The sequence below is a fragment of the Mugil cephalus genome, chromosome 8 (assembly GCF_022458985.1).
Source record: "Mugil cephalus isolate CIBA_MC_2020 chromosome 8, CIBA_Mcephalus_1.1, whole genome shotgun sequence".
Lineage (NCBI taxonomy): Eukaryota > Metazoa > Chordata > Actinopteri > Mugiliformes > Mugilidae > Mugil > Mugil cephalus.
In genome coordinates this window covers 6,372,553-6,394,346 of record NC_061777.1, presented here as the reverse complement: position 1 = coordinate 6,394,346, position 21,794 = coordinate 6,372,553, and the positions used below count along the sequence as shown (strand labels likewise).

At 41.3% G+C, this 21,794-nt stretch overlaps 1 protein-coding gene across 3 annotated transcripts in view; it reads left to right on the top strand.

The window, feature by feature from the left end:
- The first annotated feature begins 327 nt into the window (after positions 1–327).
- The window catches only part of LOC125011573 (tight junction protein ZO-2-like), a 35,779-nt gene continuing 14,312 nt past the window's right edge, over positions 328–21,794 (top strand). The window contains exons 1-8 of one of the 3 annotated variants that reach the window (XM_047590761.1): positions 328–763; positions 7,189–7,242; positions 10,383–10,507; positions 10,625–10,727; positions 11,314–11,815; positions 14,594–14,697; positions 15,280–15,433; positions 20,823–20,907. In XM_047590761.1, coding sequence (XP_047446717.1) covers positions 710–763; positions 7,189–7,242; positions 10,383–10,507; positions 10,625–10,727; positions 11,314–11,815; positions 14,594–14,697; positions 15,280–15,433; positions 20,823–20,907 — 1,181 coding nt within the window. In that variant the 5' untranslated portion in view covers positions 328–709. The remainder of the gene's footprint in view (positions 764–7,188; positions 7,243–10,382; positions 10,508–10,624; positions 10,728–11,313; positions 11,816–14,593; positions 14,698–15,279; positions 15,434–20,822; positions 20,908–21,794) is intronic. The other 2 variants (XM_047590762.1, XR_007113206.1) reach the window with 2 other exon arrangements.

Genomic DNA, 21,794 nt, shown 5'->3' with positions numbered 1-21,794 from the left:
AGTTGTTCCTAATTCATTTTTTGTGTATTTCTCTGTGTCAGGCTGCATTCAGCTGGGGATGGCTGCTGTAGTGTCTGGTCTATGTGGGAGCTACATGTCTAAGTAACACCCACACGAATAAAAAGGTCCAAAAGTTTCCCAGCAGAACATTGTATTGTCACAAGATGGTTAGTGTTATTTACTTTTCCTGTCAGTGGTCGGTGTATTTTACAGCTCTGACCCACTTGAGATGAAATCGGGCTGCATACGTGGCCCTCCCCGGACTGAAGCGAGTTTGACACCCCCCTGTTGCAACATTTATTTTAAAAGCTCAAGGAGAGTGTGGAGCGGTGGCAGCCACCAGCAAAGAGAGCGACACTAGTGCGTGTTCACGCTGTAGTCGTGCTCTGGCTGCCGCATTTAGATTTCCAGCTCAGGCCAGATAGAGCGCACAGCACGCTATGTCTCCAGTGAAGAAATGTGCGTTTCCCACGATAGCCGTGGCTGTCACAGGAGCCGAGTCTGACGACGATCGTGTCGGTACGACGGACCTCCCTCTTTCTGCTCCAGCTGGCCGTCTGCTGGACACGCAGAGCGCAGATCTCGCCCGGCTGTCAAGAGATCTCATTCCTCCTGCCTTTCTTTTACATCCACTTTTTAAGCCTTCACGTTTCGACCGCGTCCCCGTTCCACCGATCCGAGGAGAAGGAGGAGAAGAAGAAGCGGCAACATGCCGGTGAGAGGAATAATGGCTTCTTATCCGAGCAAGAGCGAAAATGTCGGAGTAAGTGGCGCTGTGCTGCGTGTGCGCTGGCGACGTTGCATTTGGCAACGCGGGGGGAACTTTGCTTTAACGCGGACACAATTTAGTTAAAGCTGTGCACGTGGATCGTTTAAGAGCGCGAGGTGCAGGTGTGGGAGTTAGTAGCCAGCCAGGCAGTCAGTCAGTCAGTCAGTAAGGCAGGCAGTACACCTGTTGTCGTGTCTCAGGCAACAGAAAAGACGCTAAAATAATACTTTGTCTGTGTTGGTGTTTATTTTCAGCCTTGAGAAAAAGTGGAGGAACAAAGTTCGGCGTTGAGCCACAAATCAGTGCGCACATTCTCAGCGCAGTGATTGTGGTAATGCACAGATTGACGCCTTTGGTTTGGCTGGCAGTTCTCTGCAGATCAGCCACAACATTAAGACCACTGAGAGGAGACATGGATAACATTAACCATCTTGTGACAAAACTTTTGTTCCTTTTATTATGTGGATGTTACTTGGACATGTAGCACCCACCTAGACCAGATCTGGCACCCTGACCCCATAGCAATAACACTCCTTGTTGGCAGCAGGTATCCCAAAGAGGATGCAGCCTGACACAGCTGAAGAAAAAAAAAAAAAAAGGTGCTGACCTGGCCTCCAAATTCACTACATCCCAAACTGCCAGACACCACTGGACATCCTCAGAAGGCCCACGTCCATTCTCTGATGAGTCTCCACTGTTTTGAAAGCTCAGGGGAGATCTAGGCAGTATTACTCCGGTGGTCATAATGTTTTGCTTGTTCGGTGAAAGCGAGGTAGTGTGTACAGCAGAGGACACAGGACAGACTCCTAATGGGAGCCGGTGTTGAGTTTAACGGTGGAAGATGAGACGCCATAACAGACAGTGGCCTGCTTGTCAGGAAGTCCAGGGCGCAGTTATAGAGATGGATTTAATCCAGGCCGCAGCAGTTTGTCGGCTAAAGTCTGCAGAAGGACGGCGTTTAAAGAAGAGCTCCCTGGCATGAGTCCCTGTTCTCCAGGAGGGTGAGGGTGGATAACGTGGACAGACCGGTTGCTTCTGTAAGCGAACCCATGGGGGTCCATGTTGACGGTTACGGTGGCGTTTCGTGTCGACTGAACCAGCAGTTCAAAGCGTTTTCATGACGATGAGGGTTAAGTTCTGCTGAAAGGGTCGGTGTCCACGCTTCTCACAGATGAGTTTCTGGGCTCTGGAATGACGGTGGATGTTTTGAGACAAACAGACACCGCACCCTGGGAAAGAGACTTCATGCAGACATGGACTGACCCTAGCTCAGGGGTGTCAAACTCATTTTAGGCCGGAGGCCGCTTAAAGCCCACTTTGATCTGAACTGGGCCGGACCAGTAAGATCATAGCATAATAAGTTTAAGAAAAAGAAAAGAAAAATAAGTCCAACGTCTGCTGTGTAGTCTTGAGTGCCAGTGTTATGTTCTGTCCACTTCTCTGACTTTGTAGTTTTCGCACTTTTCAAATTCATGCTGCCCAGACCCTCTGATCGGCCACTTTGGGCCCGTATCGACCGTATGTTTGACCTGAGCCCTAGATTGTGCTTAATTAAATAGTATGAATCCGTGCAACCAATTACAACAATCAAACCATTTTCAATTTGGCTTTGAAATGCTACATATAAGCTAAGTAAAAACTCAGATTAGTCTCAGATTTGAGGTTGATGTTTCAGTGCGTTCATGGGTGAGGGCCTGATTTTTTTAACAGCCGACTAAAAGTAGACTGGTCGATGAAACAGGATAGGAGTTTGGGATAATTTGACACTTTCAGATGAATTAAGAGGCTGACATGAAAAAAAAAGAAAGAAATTTGACTCCGGGCCAGGACATTCGTGGGAGTGATTGTGAAGCGATTCTGGGTGAACTGGCCCCTTGTGTAACCCAGAGCCCTTTTGGATTTTGAAGGATAATAGACTCCTGTGAATCCTTAAGTCTCACTAATCAAGTATGAAACTAATAATTCAAAACTTTCCCACAGGTCTGCTGCATTGCTGACAAAGTATTGTCTGTGTGTGATGATACGTTATCTAACTACAACAATTATGATGCAATAAAACGTGATAAACAGTTGAGGCTTTTGCTGACGGTAGAAGAGACCTTTTCAGACGGTGTGATGATGAAGATCTAAATCTTCTGCTGCTGCTGTGCGACTGATTATTCATCTATAAAACTGTGTGGCTGTGTGTGACTTCTCAATTCACAGGAGTAGAGCTGGTACAGATTGTGCTCCTGGAAATAAATTGTTATAAAGGATAAATAAAGTTACTTCTGTTGTTAGTGTTCGTGCACAATTACGGGTTAGATTCAGAAGCTGCTACTGTGTCATTTTATTAATGGGGGATTTTTCCTCTAAAAATAAACATGAACCAGATGGAATGGAGGTTATTCCTCTGTGATCATGACCTGTCATTGGATTTTGATAATTGATTATGTGTTTTTTTTTTTTTTTTTTTGTGTCACCTTCCAGTCACACAATGGATGGAGATATTGATCCTCCAGCTCTGTGAAGCTGTTAGTCCGCCCACTCTGCAATGTGAACTAATGCCGCTGTTGGACGCTTAAATGGATCCTGCAGCTTTTTAATAAACTCAGAGTTGGTTTTGTGGTTGGAACCACACATTTGCGCTGGCTTATATATATATATATTAGCGTTAGTGAGGATAAAATCAAGGATATTTTGTGATAAACTGGTTCCAGTTTTCTTGGGCGGGACGCCAAAGTGACCGATTACTGCTGCAAACTATTTGATCGACAGGTCAGTTTTATTTAAGTTTAAAAACTTTTTATACCTCTGTTAATTAAAGTAATTGTAATTATGGATTTTAATTTGCAAGTTGGTGATACTACTACACAGTAGCCACAAAATTCTATAAATTAATCAGTTTTTTACCTTTATGTGACATATTTCAGAAGTCAGTCGCACATTATTAACCCTATTTGCCGTGAGGACCTTCTTATCATAAATATATTTTCTTTGAACTCAGTGTAATTGAAGAACTTTTAAAATGTGACCCTCTTGCATCTACACTAACTGAAACGTTTTAAGATTATTTTTGCTTTGATCGACGTCCAGATTTGTAATGATGTCGGCTCCTTCGCGTCTTTAAATTAACGGGACACAGTAGGTTTGCACCACTTCTCCGTGGATGACAGACTCGGTCCGCTGCCTCAGACGGAGCCGTCAAAGGGTTAGCGTGGCATTCGCTGAGCTAGAGGGACGCGGTTCAAAATACCTCGCATCAATAAAGGAGGCGCAGGCGTTAAGTTTGCCAGCATTACTCCTCCCTCAAAGAGAAACTCCAAGATTTTAGCTGACCTACTTTCATTCTTTTTACTCTCGACGTCTGTGATGCATTCCTTAGTTTTTTCGTTTGAAAACTTTGCGGCCCAGTATTTATCTTCTGCCTCGTCCTCCGAGCTTCCAGTACGCCCACGCTTTTCAGGGCGAGCTATGCAGAGGCAGCGTGTTCACTGTTCTCACTGTTCTCACTGTTCTCCGGGGAAACATAAAGACCCGGTTCACAGAAAGTTGCGACGTGGTTTTCCGCTCTTCTCCCTCTTCGCTGTGTCCAGATGTTTAAGATAGTTACCAGCACTAGAGTTAGTGGAGCTTGTCCACAGCACAGAGCCTGCTGACAACCTGTTTTGTGACTATCTGTGCTGTAGTTAGACCTTAGGTTATAGTCAGTAGGTTTGTGCTGATAAATATTAAGGTTTTGTAGTATCTCAGTTTTCATAGGAGTACTGGAATAAATTTTGGCAGCTGACCCTGTGGCCCATTTAAATATCCAGTTCACTCAAAATACCACAATCACTGCGTTGTCTACAGATACAGTATAAGGACAGCTTTCATGAGGTCAGTTTATGATCGTGATGACGAATATTATTTCAAAGTAAAAAGCCACAAACAGCTGCATAGCTTTAGTTTCAGTGTTAATATTCATTCATTCATTGTCAAATGTTTATTATGATCAATATAATCCGGTTACACAGCTACACTCCTGCGTAATTTTCACGCTCGTCGGATTCTGAGACAGCCTCCCTATTCTCCGATTCCCTGCCGTCTGCAGCAGCTGTGAGCGAGTGGAAATAACTTCCAGCAGTCACACTGCTTTTTTTTCCTCAGATCCATGTTTGTTGTTTTTAAAGTCATTAAACCACAGTTCATGTGACAGACACCTTCCAATTTTTATGTCTGACTGAAAAACAACAACTTTTCCCCTGCGTGTCTTTTATGACGAATGCGCCGCTGTTGCCTGTATAATGTAAAATTTTGTAATTTACTTTACGCTGATTTGTGTACTTCTCTTAAAAGCAGCATCATCTGATTTATTTATCTATTTTTTTTTTTTTTTTCTGCTCTGGAGACGCTGTGAGTGTGCTGTTATTTTTAGTACCCATCCACCCCACCCCCAACCCTCATGCCCCCATGTCTAAACTAATCCGCCTCTGCACGGGCTAATCCAGATTGCAAGACTTGCACCTGTGGGAAGCCTACTTTTGATGTAATGCTTTCTAAGCTACCTAAACTCAGCTAGGTCATACAAAAGCAGGATTTTGCTTGTCAGGGCGGAGGGTATGACAGGGGAAAGCATTCTTTTTTGTTGTTTTTTTTTTTTTTTGTTTTTTTTACTCAAAGGAGCAAAGAGGAGGCTTCAGGCTAGCTACGTATGTCTAGAGTGAATGCCGATGGGCCGTGCCAGCCAGCCCAGCTGGCACTGGCGTAGGCATGGGGAGACTAGCAAGATTGGGTCCACAGGCTGCTAGGAGGGGGGTTTGGTGGTAGGATCCAGCTAAGAAAGCCAGGCTCCAAATAGCTTAAAGACAGCCTTGTGTTCCAGATCAGGCATAACATTATGACCACCTTCCTAATATCGTGTAGGTCTCCTTTTTGCCTAAAAAACAATTGGGACTCATCAGAGAAGGGACACGGATGTTCTGATCGTGTCCTGTCCAGTCTGGAAACAGGATGTTGTTAGTGATGGTCTTTGGGTCCTACGGGTTGAGGTGGAGGGGGCCTCTGTGGATCAACCCACAAATACTTGATCAGTTTGAATTGTTACAAGATGGTCAACGTTATTTACATCTCCTGTCAGTGGTTTTAATTTTGTGGCTGATCAGTGTGTGTTTCCTCCTGTCTGAGAATTGCATGAATGGATGGAAAGTATTCAGTTTTAATTTTAATTTTAATTTTAATTTTCCTGCTGGTAAAAGGCATAAAGGAGTTGAACATTGTCAATGCAGAGAAGGATCAGACATGCAGTGTGACTCACCTGATTTTATTTATTTTTTTTTAAATAATAATTACCCACAGAAACTTAAGTCATGGAAAAGAACCAATGAAAGTATTGATAAAGATATAATTTTAAATCCTTCGCTGCCTCGCTGCTACAGGATCAGAATTAAAATATTAAAAAATTTTTGCTTTAGATTTTCTTTTTCTTTTATTAGTTTCATCATCATCTCAATGAAAACTGACCAAAATGTTAAATGAAGACATTATTTTGAGTGATGAATTTCTTCATCTATGTCTCTTAGTTGGCTACAAAATCTAAGAGCATCTAACTGCAGATCAGATTTAATGTTACTTGTCACTGATGGACAGCATGACTTCAAATTTTCTTATGTTTTGTATCCATCATCTCACTCGATATAATTCCTTTGTGTCCAAAAAGTTGTGACACATGATTAAAACATGATATCAAGGATTTGCAAATCATTTAAGCCCCTTATTTAACTGAAAATAGTGCAAATACGAAATCTCAAATATTGAAATTAAGATATTTTTTGCCCTAAAACTGTCATGGTTTATACCAGAATATCATTTAAAACTGAGATGTGAATATGTTTGATTTGCCAAGTTGGTCAACTTAACATCGCTCCTGTAAAAATGTGCATGGATGTCACTATTCCTGCACCTTCAGACACATACAGAATAATTGCTCTTCATGTGAGAGAGGCAGGGGAAGACTAAATGCATTAATAATTAATAAGTAATGTGCTTTAATAAAAGTTATCTAGTCTAAGTCCTTTTAACTACGCTTTGAACAAGAAGGTAAATTCAGCTTTATTTATTTATATAGCACTTTAAAAACAGCTACAGCCGAACCAAAGTGCTATACGAAGGTAAAATAAGAGCATAAGACATAAAACAAACAATTAAAAAGCAATAAAACAATGAAAGCAATAAAAGCAATAGAAAATAAAGAAGCACCAGACATGTGTGCCATATAACTGTTTCAGAATGTGTTTTAAATGTGCCGTCAGATTGAATATGACTTGGAAAAGCTTAGAAAGTTTAAAAACGTTGTGAAGATTCATCCGATAATCGGTCGTCTTGCTAAGACTGGCCTGTGTTACTCACGCTGAGTTGTCACCACCACTGAAATGTTCTTGTTGTGTCTGTGTTTCGTGCAGAGCTCCGGGATGGAAGACACGGTCTGGGAGCAGTACACAGTCACGCTGCAGCGGGTGAGTTCGTTCAGCGGTGCTGTCGGCCCAAGAAAAACATCCATCCATCTGTCTGATCATCAGCCGGAAGTATCTGGGGATTAGATGTTGCATTGATCCCGGTTTAATTCTAATAAAGAAGAGAATATCATCATCTAGATCAGGGGGTGTCAAACATGCGGCTCGTGGACCAAAACCAGACTGCAAATTAGCTGCAAATAATAACTGCAATTAACTGTCTGCTATTCCTAAATTGTCCACAAGAGTTGTGGAAAAAACTCACCACAATTATACTTGTCTTTCTTAAGAAATGTCAGATTTTTTATAAAAGATTTTACAAAAAGATTTCATAAGTTTCATAATGTTCATGTACATCTTTGCTCTAAAATATTTAGTTTAACACTTTATTTATAGATTATTATACTCTTATGTTACTGATCCGGTGCTATGGAGATTAAATAAAATGAGTTTGACACCCCTGATGTAAAATATCATGTAACGTTAGAATAAAACAATCTTAACTTTATTAGACGGATCACATTTTACAGAAGTTTAGTCAGTTCACTTGTGTTTGCTGTTATCTAATGTGGCCCTCATTAATACTTTTACATTTTTAAAAGGTCGCGGACAAAGAATAAAAAAGCCTGCAGCTATGTTTCTTATAAAATATACATATATTTAAAGCGGGGGAACATAACAGTGTCTAATATGCAGCATACAGTATTCCTTTTACTGATGTTACATAAACTTAGATCTAAATCATGAACAGCACAGAGGAAACCCCCTGTGTTACATCAGAAAAAGTTAAAAGTTTTCACAATGGTATGGTCTCACAGTAAATGTGTTTACTTTGAAAGGCCTCTATGTTGAATAGCTCTGTCCTGACCCTAGCTAACCCACCCCGAGGATGACTTTCCTCAATGGACTGTGTCAGCATCACTTTATTGGAGCAGAAAGAAATGAGCACCCAAGTGAGCACCATTACTTACCACCACTACTTCACCACTGTCTTTATATATATATATATATAACATTTATACACAACTGAAGCGCAAAATAAAAACATTAACGAGCATATCTACCATGAGATGATGACTGCAGTCTTTCTGTCGAGGGAAGATCGTTACTTAATTTGTGCGTTTGCGTCAGCCCTTCGTCCTGTCACCACTTTGCCATTACCTCTTGTCGTCACTAGACTTCTGGCCTTGGCTTGAACAAGCGTCACTTCTCAGTTGTCCATTGTCCCCGTGCCCTTCGCCACCTAGCTCGTTGTTGTGGTTCCCCCATGACTACTCAAGTAGGCTGTTGTTTATCTCTTGACCTCATCTCTAGTCCTGATCCTTAACCATTCAGCCAACTTCAAGAGCAGATGTAATGTTGTGGCACGCAACACAATGACCAGTTGTGCGCCGTGAGACTGTACTTACTTCATGCTTTTGCCGTTCTGTTGCTGCGAGCCTTGTATTGAATGCACCAAAGTAGTCTTTCAGGAGAGCTCGCGTCTTACAAGGCTATAGACTGTAGTGACCCGCCAACGTTGAATGGAGCCATCTCCATTATTTAAGTGCAGATGGCTCCATTATATGAGACAACAATGTCAGTCGTGTTCTTTTGCTCTGAGCATCCTGGCCAAATATGAAAGCCGAGTGCGTTGAAAGAGTTGGTTTTACTCGACATGGCAAGAATTAGATCGACTGGTACGGTTTAGGACCGTCACAATTAAAGTTCATAAGCTCAGCTTCATAAAATGACAGAAACCGTTGTTGGTGAAAATGTATTTTACACGTCCTCGGCTTCCTTAGTTTGGCTTAATATCCAATGGCTATCCATTAATGACACCAGCATCTGCCGATCCCCCTCTTTCCTATTGCCTCTGTGATCGTAAATACAAATACTTACATTGCTCGACAGTTCCCTGTGCTGTTTGTGACCTTGGTCTCAGTATTTTCCCCCTCCACGGGTCTTTCAGCTTTTATTTTTGTCTTCAGTAAATTAAACGCATGCTAGATCGGGTTGAGATCAGGTGTCTGATCCCTGCCGTTACATAATATTCCAGTACTATAACTTCAGAGACTCCTGGCTTGCTCTCACAGTATATTTTGGGTCACTGCACAATTGATTTGCTGCATTTGGCTGAATCTGAGCACACAGTATATTCCTTTACACTTAGGAATTCATCCAGCTGCTTCTGTCTTCTTTCACATCTATAAACACTAGCCCACACTGTTTGCACCTTGTATTATGGATGATGATGATGATTATGAGCTGTCCTAAACCCTCTACATACTATTTTCCATGTGTCTTTTAGGTTCACACTTCAGATTTATGGATGCTTTGCAGCTTTATGGATGTTTTTTTTCGAGCCCTTTGTGTTTGCTCTCATGAAGTCTTTTCTCTATTACTGTAGATATACTCAGACATACTCACTATGGTCCTGTGTACTGCATAAAGGAAGAAGACACAAGTCAGTGTATCGCTTAAATTGCGGACACTACATGCATCTTCTACACAGGACAGTCATCAGACTCAAGAGTTGTGACGATAATTACCCTCTGGTCTTCTAACTGACCTTTCCCACTTGCCAAAATCTTGGTTTTGTCATCTCAAGCCCTTCCTGTACCTCAGTTGTGTTCGGGAGTCGGTCATGCTCCATTATCTCCTGGTTCCTCCTTGGGTCACAGTGCCCCCCCCCGAAGTATTCCTCTACTTCCTCCCTCTGGACAATGTAACTTGCTACTCTGTCCGTCCATTGTGTGGCGGACTTGTAGGAAGTCAGTGTAAAGTTCAGTGATGACCTTTCAACTTTTGCAAGGATGCATTTCCTTTCCTTACTTTCTTCATGGTGATCTTTAATTCTCTTCAACCTTCGTCTTGCTTGCTTGTCACCAAAAAAAAAAAAAGTTTCCCAAGAGATGAGATGAGAGTTCATAAATCTACTACTATCTCTTCTCCTGGAGGTTTATTTCACTGCGTTTTGCCTCTTGGCATCCGAAAGGTGCGGTACCACTGTATGTAAAATATTGTACTGTTCTATATAAAGTAAAACCCTTTTAATCTAAAAACATTTACGTCATTCTAGCTGGATAATAATTAAGGAGACGTCCATTGTGTACATGTGACCAAAACTAATCAGCCCCTTGATAAAGCTGTTTTTCCTCTAGGACTCTAAGATGGGCTTCGGCATCGCTGTGTCCGGTGGTCGTGACAACCCCAATGTGGAAAACGGTGACACGTCAATAATTGTGTCGGATGTGCTGCACGGAGGACCAGCGGATGGATTACTCTTGTAAGTCTCTAACAGCAGCCAACTCTCTGATCGGGCTTGTAGTTTTGTAATTGTTACAAGATTTCATTTGGTTCTCAATGTTTTATCATTTGTGTGTGTGTGTGTGTTTTTATCTAGCGAGAAGGATCGCGTCATTCAGGTCAACTCTATTTCCATGGACAACGTGCCTCATTCCTTTGCTGTACAGTCCCTCCGTAAATGTGGAAAAGTGGCCAAAGTAGTGAGTATTGACTGACTTTATATAAAGAGCACGATGTGAGTTTATCATTTTCTTTTTAAGGCATGCTTAAGGAGTTTGTTCAACCGATTAGCTTCACCTGGCTTTAGCTGGGTGTCACCTGCATAGCAGTGCAAATGTATGCAGTGTTTCCTCACGTCCTGGCACCGAGCCCTGGGGAACTCCGCCGCTAATATTTGTGCATGTGGAAGAATCACCATTAACGCAAAGACATCTGAATCTAGAAAAAGATTATATCGTATCTAAGTAAGATATCTGACCAATCTGAGGCTTTGTTTAATCCCACTGACATATTCCAGTCTCTGCAGTAATATATAATGTCAAATGCAGCACTGAGATCTAGCAGGACAACTATGTGGCAGGGAAAAACCACAAATTTCAAGAAAGACAGGTTGGATATATGTCAGTAGTTGGTTTATGTGTTACTAAAGATAGATTCATCTGGTTTAATATGGTGTTATTTTAGGATAAGACATTTTTGAGCAGCTTAGTTGGGTGTTGATGTACGTGTTAACTGAAAAAAAGGGTTTTGAACAAAGACTTTTGTTATTTGTTCTTCCTCCGTCAGACAGTGAAGAGACCTCATAAGGTGGCGTCCCACTCCATGAAGCAACCCCAATCCCCAGACAGGGACAGCGGGGAGTACACCCATTTCACCCACTACTACGACGCTGACACCGACAACGGCTGGTACGGCGAAGACAGCCAGGACCACATCCCTGATAGCAAAGGATACCCGGACTCTGAATACAGGGGAGGGCAGGGCTACAATCAGAAAAGGAGAACCAACGGGCAGAACCAGAAGAAAGCCTCGCCCAGCCCCGATAGATCCAGGAGGGAGGGAAGGGGTTCACGTGCCCTGGACGCAGGCCATCAGAAGCACCACAGCCGAGGACGCAGCCCCGGGGGCAGCTACCACACAGAGGACAAGTATGAAAAAGGACAAGGCGGGAGGTTTAGGAGTAGGGACCAGCATAACGACGGGTCTCCATCCTCACAGCGCAGCAAACATTTGAAGCCACTGGAGAAACCCGTCAACGTCCTGCTAGTGAAGGAGAGATCCAATGAAGGTAAAATGAGAACTACTCGCATCACTGTGATGTACGACTGTGGACGAAATGAGTATCATATTGATCTCATGCTTTGTGTTTGAAGCCTGTGACTGACTGTGTGTCATTTGAATTGGGTGGGTCTCCTGTCTTGTTTTGCTCTGCTGTGCTGGTAGCTGGTAGACAGAGTTGGCAGTATTTTCTTTTCAGAAAGCAAGAGGAGATAGTTCTTGGTGATGTCAGTTCTGCTTGTTTCACTCAGTCGCTTCACCCAGGGACCCCAGGCCTTAAATGTCCTCAACCGTCATTAGAGAAGAGCAAATTGCTTTATGTGGACGAGGCTACTACACTTTTAGGACCATCTCTCTGACCCTGTTCAGACCTTATAGTAACTGGCATCCTGATTTCCGTTTTTTATTGGTATTAGTATCGGCCGATACACAGGTGCATCTGCAGGCTGCTCGAGACCTGCTGACCCATGCAACCCATAAATTTCCCCTCCCCCACTAGCAAAGTGAGCACAGCTGGAAGCTGGAAAATCCTTGTGCTCATAGATGTGTCAAGCCTCCCTAAAAATAAGAGTCGGAAAAAAATCATCTTTCCTTTGGCTTATTTATTTATTTATAAAAATAAAATTCAAAACAGTTACCAAACCAAGATCTACGTACTTTATCACTCAGCACCAACACATGACAATCATTACAACAGCCCTAAGTTTTACTGTAGTTGTTGTTAAGTAGGAATTTGCTAGCTGATGTTTTTCTTCTGTCTCTGGCAAACTAATGGTTGTCAGTCAACCACTGTCCACAGTTTTAAATTGAAGCTGTTGTGCTGTTGTTAACCTTTGGAGGGAGTCAATGTTTATGTTTTTGCTTAAATTGAGACTTGGAACATTTGTTATTGTGTAAATGGAGGGACAAAAAGCAATAACGGCAGATTTTTACATCTGCTGATGTAAAAATCTGAGAGTCCACCCTTAAGTACTTGTGTACACACTGGACATCTAAATGTGTCTCTAGAAGCTTCTAGGGCCACAACTTGAGATCTGATCACAGTTTCACGCTCACACAGTTCGTAATACACACAGACGTCATTTGGTGCACACTGGATTCTTGTACAAACAGCTGCTATAGCAAAACAATAGATTTACTGTGTTCAGTGCTCTTTCTGAAACACAAACAGTGCTGTTTGTTTTGTGTGTGTGTGTGTGTGTGTGTGTGGGAGCGTGGCTCTCTAGACAAGGTGACGTAACACAACTCTCGAAACATAATGAGATGTGGAGTCGCCCACACTCAACCCACATGCGTTAAGTGAATATTTATTTATATGCCTCCCCCTGACATTAGTTGTTTAAGTGACAACAACTCAACTCAAACCTTGGAAGAGTTCACACACACACAAACACTGCTGCACACCCATAGAAACACTGGTCATTATTGAGGTAATGTGTAACTTAACTCCACATGGCTGCAGAGCTATGTCAAAATCAATAGATGCTGATATGTTTGTTTGTTTTTTTTTCATTTACATGTTCAAAATATTGCAAAAGGCCTTTTCTACTAATGAACGCTACATTACTCAATAGCGGTTGTGTATTTTTTCTGAATGAATGAAGCAAAACTGTGGCCAAGATGCATGTTTGTTTGTTCACACTACTAAGGGAGCATGGTCTAAATAGTAGCAGGTCTGAACTTTCTCCATATGTACTGGTGTACTTCTTTGTTTCCTTTGGTTTGCAGCAGCTTGAAATACGCAACACATGATACTTTCACACATCTCTCTCACACACACACGTAATGCCATTCAATTGGTGAGTTCCATTTACCTCGGAGGTTGGTAGTCAGAGCTGAGAATTACGTCACACCTGAGTTATCTGCATTCCACTTACAGAGATTGGAAAACAAGATGGCCGCATCCATGAAAGCTCTTGTCTTGTCCAAATATAACTTGGTGGAAACTTGCTGTCTTCAGTATTGACACTTTTTGAGTGCAGAGTGAATTTAAGTTTTTAAAAAATTCTTGATATTAGCTAATATTATTGCTATAATGTTAAGCCAAATTTAGGCTATTTAAGTTGCACAAATTGTAAATCGAATAGATCACTTGAGCCAACCAAATCTACAAGACCACATGAGGCAGAAATTTATAAAAATTAAGTTTTAATTGTTTAATTTAAATATAGAAAAAAGTACACCATTAATCACAGTTTACCACGACGGTGTTTGCCTCTGTTTTGGTTTTACCAGGCCATTGTTTTTAGCCGTTGTTAGCGTGACACAGACTTGTAGTTTCAATATAACACATGAAAAACTTACACTGTAACAGCATTTCAACATATATGTGTGGAAAAATACTGTCTGTACGACCAATTTAATGCAACAAGAAATAATCAGAAGTGCTAATAAATGGAATATTACAGGAGTTTCTAATTACTGATTACACACAAGGCGCCATCTTGGTAACTCAGCTTGGGGTTGGTGAGGATTCTACAACTTTCTGAGTAGAAAATCAGACTTTGGGGACGTTCCAGTTCCAGTTGAAAATTCAAACTTGGAACTCGGGAATTCTGACTTCTGAGAAAAAATGGAACGTACCAATTCAACCAGTGACTCTCTTAAGCGTGGTTTATGCTTCTGCCGGACGTAGATGGCGATACGTACGAACGTGGCCTACGCCAAACCATTTATACTTGCTCATTGGTTTGTCTCAACACTGTATTTTTTGCCAGTCGGGTCAGTCAGATCCAGCAATGGATTATAGAGTAACTGTGGTGTGCTTTTCTTTTGTCTATTTTCGTAGAGTACGGTCTACGTCTCGGGAGTCAGATTTTCATCAAACAGATGACCAGCACGGGCCTGGCTGCAAAGGACGGGAACCTACAGGAGGGAGACATTATTCTCAAGGTGCACGTTCATTTATTCACAAAGTTTGTCACAGTGGAATGAAATAGAAAAATGCACGGTTTCTAGACATGTAAAGACATACAGCAGATTGATCAAGTGTTGAAACTGTGTTTTCTAGCCACTCTGTTTCAATCTTTGGTTTAATATTTAGGAAAGCAATAGTATATGTAGTGTTTTAAAGAAGGTCTGTGGTTTGTAAACCAGACATTTACTCAGTCTGGGCCTCCACAGCCTTTGTCTGTCATATGTGTTTGCTTGCGTGGTCTTATTTTTATTCATTGGTGGGAAAGGCGGTGATGGGTCAGGTACCTAGGGAACGCATCAATGAGATGTCCTCACAAAGATAGAAACACAAGTTTGAGTTTTACACCATTGTACTTTGGTGGATGTTTGTGCAAAGTGAGAAGAAGTTGGCTGGGCCTCACTTCTTTGAGACTTTTAGGGTTTTAGGGTAAAGGTTTCGATTGGAGTTGGGGTAATGGTTAGTGTAAGGGCTTAGGGTTAGGGGCCAGGAAGTACATTATGTCAGTAAATGTGTTCACAAAGATGGCCATATAAACATGTGTCCGTGCACATGTGCAGATCAATGGGACGGTGACGGAGAACCTGTCTCTCCACGACGCTGGGAAACTCATAGAGAAATCGAGAGGAAAGCTGCAGCTGGTGGTCCAGAGAGACAGCCGCCAGATCCTCGTTCGCATCCCCCCCCTCACAGACTCCGACTCGGATAATGACGGTGAGTCAGCGAGTGCATGTCCTGACCAACAGTGTTAAACCATAATGGAGGTTTTGTAGCCACGACCACGCTGTGGGTTATGATGTGTACATGTACATCATATGTGTATTCACATGTGAACATATATATATATTGGGGCCCAAATGTCTGAGACCATGCAATTAACCTCTTCATTACAAATTAATGAAATATTTACGATTGTAAAAGTTCAATTTTAGTAATCTGGTCTCAAAAAAAAAAGGATTCAGTGACAGCTGCACTTCAGTCCAAATGTGGTAACTCGTGCATGATGTAACAGTGTTTCAAAGTGCTTTAGGTGATATCAGTTGAGAAGTTAAGAGACATTTTGAAGGGAAATGTGCACAAGAAAAGGTGAATGTGGAGAAAAATGCTTAAAAAATCACTCCTGGTTTCTGAGTAGTTCTTGCAAAGATGTGAGGTATGTTTCTTGAATTATCTTGCTGTAGTATGCATCATTCAAACACAGTGTAGCATGTCTCTGTGGTATGGAGTTGCTCAAATCAAACTCAGATAAAATCTGAATATTTGTCTCGAACAATAGTCTCCTGGTAAACTTTGGAATCATGTCGCCAGTAAAAGTTGAAGAGTTCAGGATAAATGTATAAATACCAGAGGTCTGCAACATAAACTTATGCAGCAAATTAAAAAAAAAAAAAAGTTTAATTAGTTTGCATGCAGAGCTTATGTCTGTGTGAAGTGTAACTAACATGCAAACTAAGAACCTAATCATCAAAAGCCACAGAAATAAACATTTTAGCAGATCTATAGCTACCGCTCAGTGTTCGCTACCGTTTAAGGCATTGAGAAATCAATTAATGAGAAATCAACAGTCGCATTGGTTGGTGCTGAAGTCGTTTAGAGAGGGAAAACCTGCTTTAATAAGCTTCTGTAATCAAATATCTGATCAGTGCACGGAATATAACTCAAGAAAATGTGCTTATCAGGTTATTGCCGTTTAATTTGTTAATTCTAATTGCTTTATATGTCAGAATACTTTGCCATTTCCATATTTACACATCACTATGTGGTCTCGGGCATTTGAACCCCTATTTATAAACCATCCTGTCACCTCCACATGTGGCGGTTGTTGTTTTTCTTCTCCAAACACAGGTTCTCTTTTCCTAGAACTGCGCTGTATATACTGTATACAGTATGTTTGAATATACAGTACGTTGGGGCATGTGTGTGCATATGTGCTGTATATTTAGAATAATCATCATCATTTTGTACAAACGTCATTAAAATGCAAATGGATTTGAAATTATTATGATATATGAAGGAGTTTAAAAAGTGTCCATTGACATTATTTCAACTGCTTCTTAGACATACACCTTTATACAAAAAAAAAACTGAGCCGCTCCAGGTCAGCATTTAATCAGCTTCTTACGTATCGATGCTGGATGGTACTCACCTTGACAGGCAGAAACAATCCCTGCAATCGCTCAAAAGTGCAATCTTTGTCTTGTGTTTTCTCTTTCAGATAAAATGTCATACTTTTAGATGAAGGACCACCCAAGACACATCATGTATAAACAGTCTGTTGCCTTTCTCTCAGTGACAAATACCTGTGACACAAAAGTTGTAAAGCTCATAACCTTTTTTTTTTTGCGCTTCATCTTGAGACTGCTCTAACCCCTTTTTTCATAAATTACTAATATCCTTGAATAAATAAACACATATAAATCTTTATCTAATCGTGTGATTTCATTAAGTGTAGATGTTGAATAATGCCAGTGGAAGATGAATGTCCTTTATGTTAATAGTAGCGCCGTATACAAGAATACTGGATCATAATCCTGCATAACGCTGGATGATATATTTTTCTACAGAACGTGGCATGAGAAATAGAAATTTCCTGTACAGTAAATAAAAAACGGACAATGTGTTTCCACTTCCTTGCATTGTCCAACGTGACGATATTTGACGCCATCTTTTTAATTAACATTAAGCTCTGCTCTAGCTCCACCCGTTATAAGGAAATGTTGGTGGTCGCCATTGTGTCACATCCTGTTTCTATAGCGCTATATATATATTGGCTATAAATAAAACGAAACTTGTCCAAAAACACTTGAACATACATCAGCGTTATATTAACTACTCAAAATGACAGAAACCATCCTTGAAAAGAAATTAATTGGCGTGTATTTTAATGCTTTATTTTGGCCCAAGTCCCATTCGCTAACATGGAAGGGGGTGGAGCTTATGACCTATACTGCAGCCAGTCACCAGGGGGAGCTCTACTTGCTTTGGCTTCACATTTCAGGAGCAGTTCCATCTTTACACTGTCTATGGTTGCAATTATCTCTCTAGCTGATATACCTGAATTACAACATGTCACATAAGCATCCTCATATCATTCTCAGACATCTGACAGTGGCGCTATAATCCACAGATACCAGGGACCGGGATGGTCCGTGCAGACGTTGATGCTGGCTGCTCTTGCGGCACGTTAGCATTTAAGCATTTGCTGTGAGGAATGCATAAACACAGTTAGAAGCGGCGCGTGAACATCGACCGCAGAGAACCACACCATCTGTCAACAGAAAACTACTGATGTTACAAATTCAGGCAATACCGAGCTGATACTGATACTTTGTGTAAATACACCCTAATGTGTCTGGTACATCTAAAACAGTATCATCAGAGTAATTTATTTATTTATTTTAAACTCTGAAGTATATTGCGGTACCAGCTTCATTTGCTATATAGCCTCAAATGAGAAGGTATCGATATTTTGATTTGAGAATCGACTTTAGAGCATGAAGATCTGGTATCGGAAGTATCGATATTACAGTATCACCACAGAAAACATCCCAGTCAAAACGAACTGCAGCACCATCAGCGTCTAAAAGGCTATTAGGAAAACATTTTTCTGTATTTGAAGCTACGTCCTCCCCTGCGTGTTTTTAACGGCACGGTGAGAGTAATCCAAGGCAATATGTGGTGAACAGGCTGGTGGGATTGGATTTTAATATTTCATTTTGCCCATGTGTTATTAACCAGGGTGTGCAGTTCTCCGAGCAGCTGACCCATTTAGCCTTGAGTCATTCCCAGTATCATCTTGTCTGTGTCAGCACATTCATTTCGAGCGAATCAGTCCACATAATGTACACCACCTGTCAAAAGTTTTAGAACACTCCAGTTAATCACAAACCAGCTCCATGGAGTTAAAGTCTAGGGAGTGAACCATGATGCGCTCCATGTTTTCCATCTAGTTTTTATCCTGAAGTAGTTCTGGTAGAGCTTGGACTAAAGTTTTGAGTCATTATCTTGCTGTAGGATGAAGCCCTGACCAACTAAACCAGAGGATACTGATGCTGTTCTAAAACTTTTGACCAGTAGTTTATGAGCTAGAACCATAAACATTCTTTGTGACTTTTCACACTGCAAATATTATGATTTACATCAATATTGTAAGGACAGTGTGGAAGACGTAGACATTTTAAGAATACTTTGGGTTGAGGGGGTTCAAAAACTACTTGACACATTTTTGGTGGATAACCCCTTGCAGTCAATTAATGCCTGAAGTCTTGGACCCTAGACGTCAGCAGGTGCTTTGTATCTTCTCATGGGGGGCACTCCCAGACCTTCTCTGCAGCCCTTGGTTGGTGAATGTCTTTAGCCTCATCTTCCACAAGTAGAAAGCAGTTCAGTCAGATTGAGATCAGGTGACTGATTCAGAAGATGTTCCTCTTCTTGAAAAAAAAAATCTTTCTTTACGTGACTCGGACTATTGTCCTCTTGAATGTTTTAATGCATTTGGACTGAAGTGAGCAGAATGTTCCTCGATGGCCATGGATCATAAGCTGTTCATTTTTTTCCCCCTGTCATGAAGTCTTTCATCTTCCTCCTCAAGTTATGGAGATGACATGTTGTTGTTTTTTATTACTTCCAACTCGGTCTAAATGAAAACAGTCAGCTCTGAGCCACATGAGAGCTCTTCTCCACATGAAGGTGGTGGGAGAGACAAATGCATTTTGCCGTTAAAGTTAAAAGGATAACATGAGCATCCATGAGTGCAATCTGCCACACAAGACAAAAGACAAGACGGCTACTTATTGATTCTTTGATTAAAGATTGTGGTTTGGATGTACATCGATCAGGCAAAATATTATGGCCACTGACAAGTGAAGTGAATAATCTTGACCATCCTGCAACATTTCAATGTTCTTTATGACACAGACACACACATAAAAATGGTTTAGGAACAACTCAAAAAAACATGAAGAACAGCACAACCTTACCAAAGTATCTGTGGGATGGTCCATGGACTCATAGGACCTAAAGGGCCCCCACCAGCACCACAGGACTCCTTCATAAGACCCATGTCCATGAGACCTACACAGTCTAATGTTATGCCTGATCTTTATCTTATGACATCCCACCAGTTATTATGTGGATCCAAAGTATCATTACAGTTTTTAATTATATTATTATATCAAACGCCGCATTTGAAGATAAATTCTTTATTGAGCTTATATTTTAGTAGTAGCATACGCCGTTCATCACATTCCAGTTCTTCCATTTGTCCTTCCACAGCTCAGATGGACGTCTCCGAGCCAACTCAAACACTCTACTGTTGACCTTTGTGCCAGCTCCTTGCCGGCTTTGCCATTGTCTTTTCAGGTCAGATGAGATGTTAAGCTTGTTCTTGGTCTGGTCATGACTCAGTGTAGGAGGCATCCTAAGACCTTTTCACACCCGAAGATCCCAACAAAGGTCCCGAAACGAGGTTCATGGCTTTCACATTGTTGCTCTGTATGCATTTGATCTGGATCTGAAAGGGCGCAGAATCATTTTACACATCTGATGTGGGCATATTTTCAGCTTGGTGGGTGGCTTTTCTGTCACTGTGTGAATGAGCACGTCTATTTTGTTGCCATTATAGTAATAGCATGGCATTAGTAATAGTTCCATTAGTGTAGCATCCCCAAAGCTGAATCTCGCTGTCTACCCAATCTCTCTGAAAGAATCTGAAAGCTTATATCTGCTGCATAATGGAAATCCTACTAAAAGGTGTACGATATATGAATGGGAGACCGATAACCTCGATATTAATTCTGTTTTCATCATTATTGTTTCTGAGCTGTTAATTCAGTGTGTTTAACAACTCTGTCCCGTCTTTCTTTCCTGTGTTCCTGTGAGCTGTGGCAGTCGTCACGGCAACCGTTTCTAATAACATCCTCTGTTGACGTCTTCACTCTGTGCCATGGGTTAATTTGGTGGTGGTGGTGGTGGTGGTGTTGCAGCTTCTTGTGGCAAATCATTATTTGATTTTTTTATTTATTTATTTTTTGTTAATGGGGGGAGGTTGGAGCTGAAAGACGTTTGTGTGTCTAACCGAGGTGTCTGTGTGCTTGTCTGTCAGACATATCAGAGATGGAGTCATACCGTTCCTATTCTCCTCCAGAAGACCTTCCCTGCCGCTCTCCTCATGAAAAAGCCAACCACAGGTAGGACGTGTTGACACTTCACAGATGCATGAAGTCAAATCAAGGCTCGTGAACGGACACTTGTGATGTTCGATGCCACCGATTTCCTTTCTGATCCGATACTCAGTAAAATCCAGGCTGGTATCGATGATACTGATCCGATACTGATACTTTGTGATAATACACCCTAATATGCCTGGTCAATCTAAAAATATGTTTATTTATTTTAAACTTTGAAGTATATTGAGGTTGTGGCCTCATTTACTATATAGCCGAGCTAACACATATATAATGTCCTCCTCATCATAAATGCCTCATGTTCTGTGTTGTGGTTTGACCTGAGCTGTTTCATAAGGTTTGTTGTGTTGCCGCCGCTCAGTGGTTTAGTTACTTTCCGCTGTGTTCCAACACATTACCTCGAATGACCAAAGTATTGACATTTTGATTTGAGAATCAATTGTAGAACATAAAGACCTGACATTGGAATTATTGATATTTTGGTATCGATCCGCACATCACTAATGGACACATCACAGACCTGCGACCCAAACCTCGTCTACATAGGTCATTTTCTGGCAAATAATTCAGTTTTGGAAGCAAATTAGAACATAAAATATTATTTTAATGGTTTTCAAAGATGTCAGTTGTAGATGTGAAGTGTTAGGTTCCCAGAGATGCGTTAAGTGGGGTGAGATGCGTAGCCGTAAAAAAAATAATAAATTAAAAAAAAGGATAAAAATGTCAAGACTCCAGCAATACTTCATCAGGGCCACGAGCCCAAATGTGTCAGTCTAATATACTGCGACTGCTGCTGAAGGCTTGACCTTGTTATATATCTTCTCCTCATCCAGGCACGCTTGGTAGTAGGTGAGGTGGCACCATAAATATACACCCATCAGCCACAACAT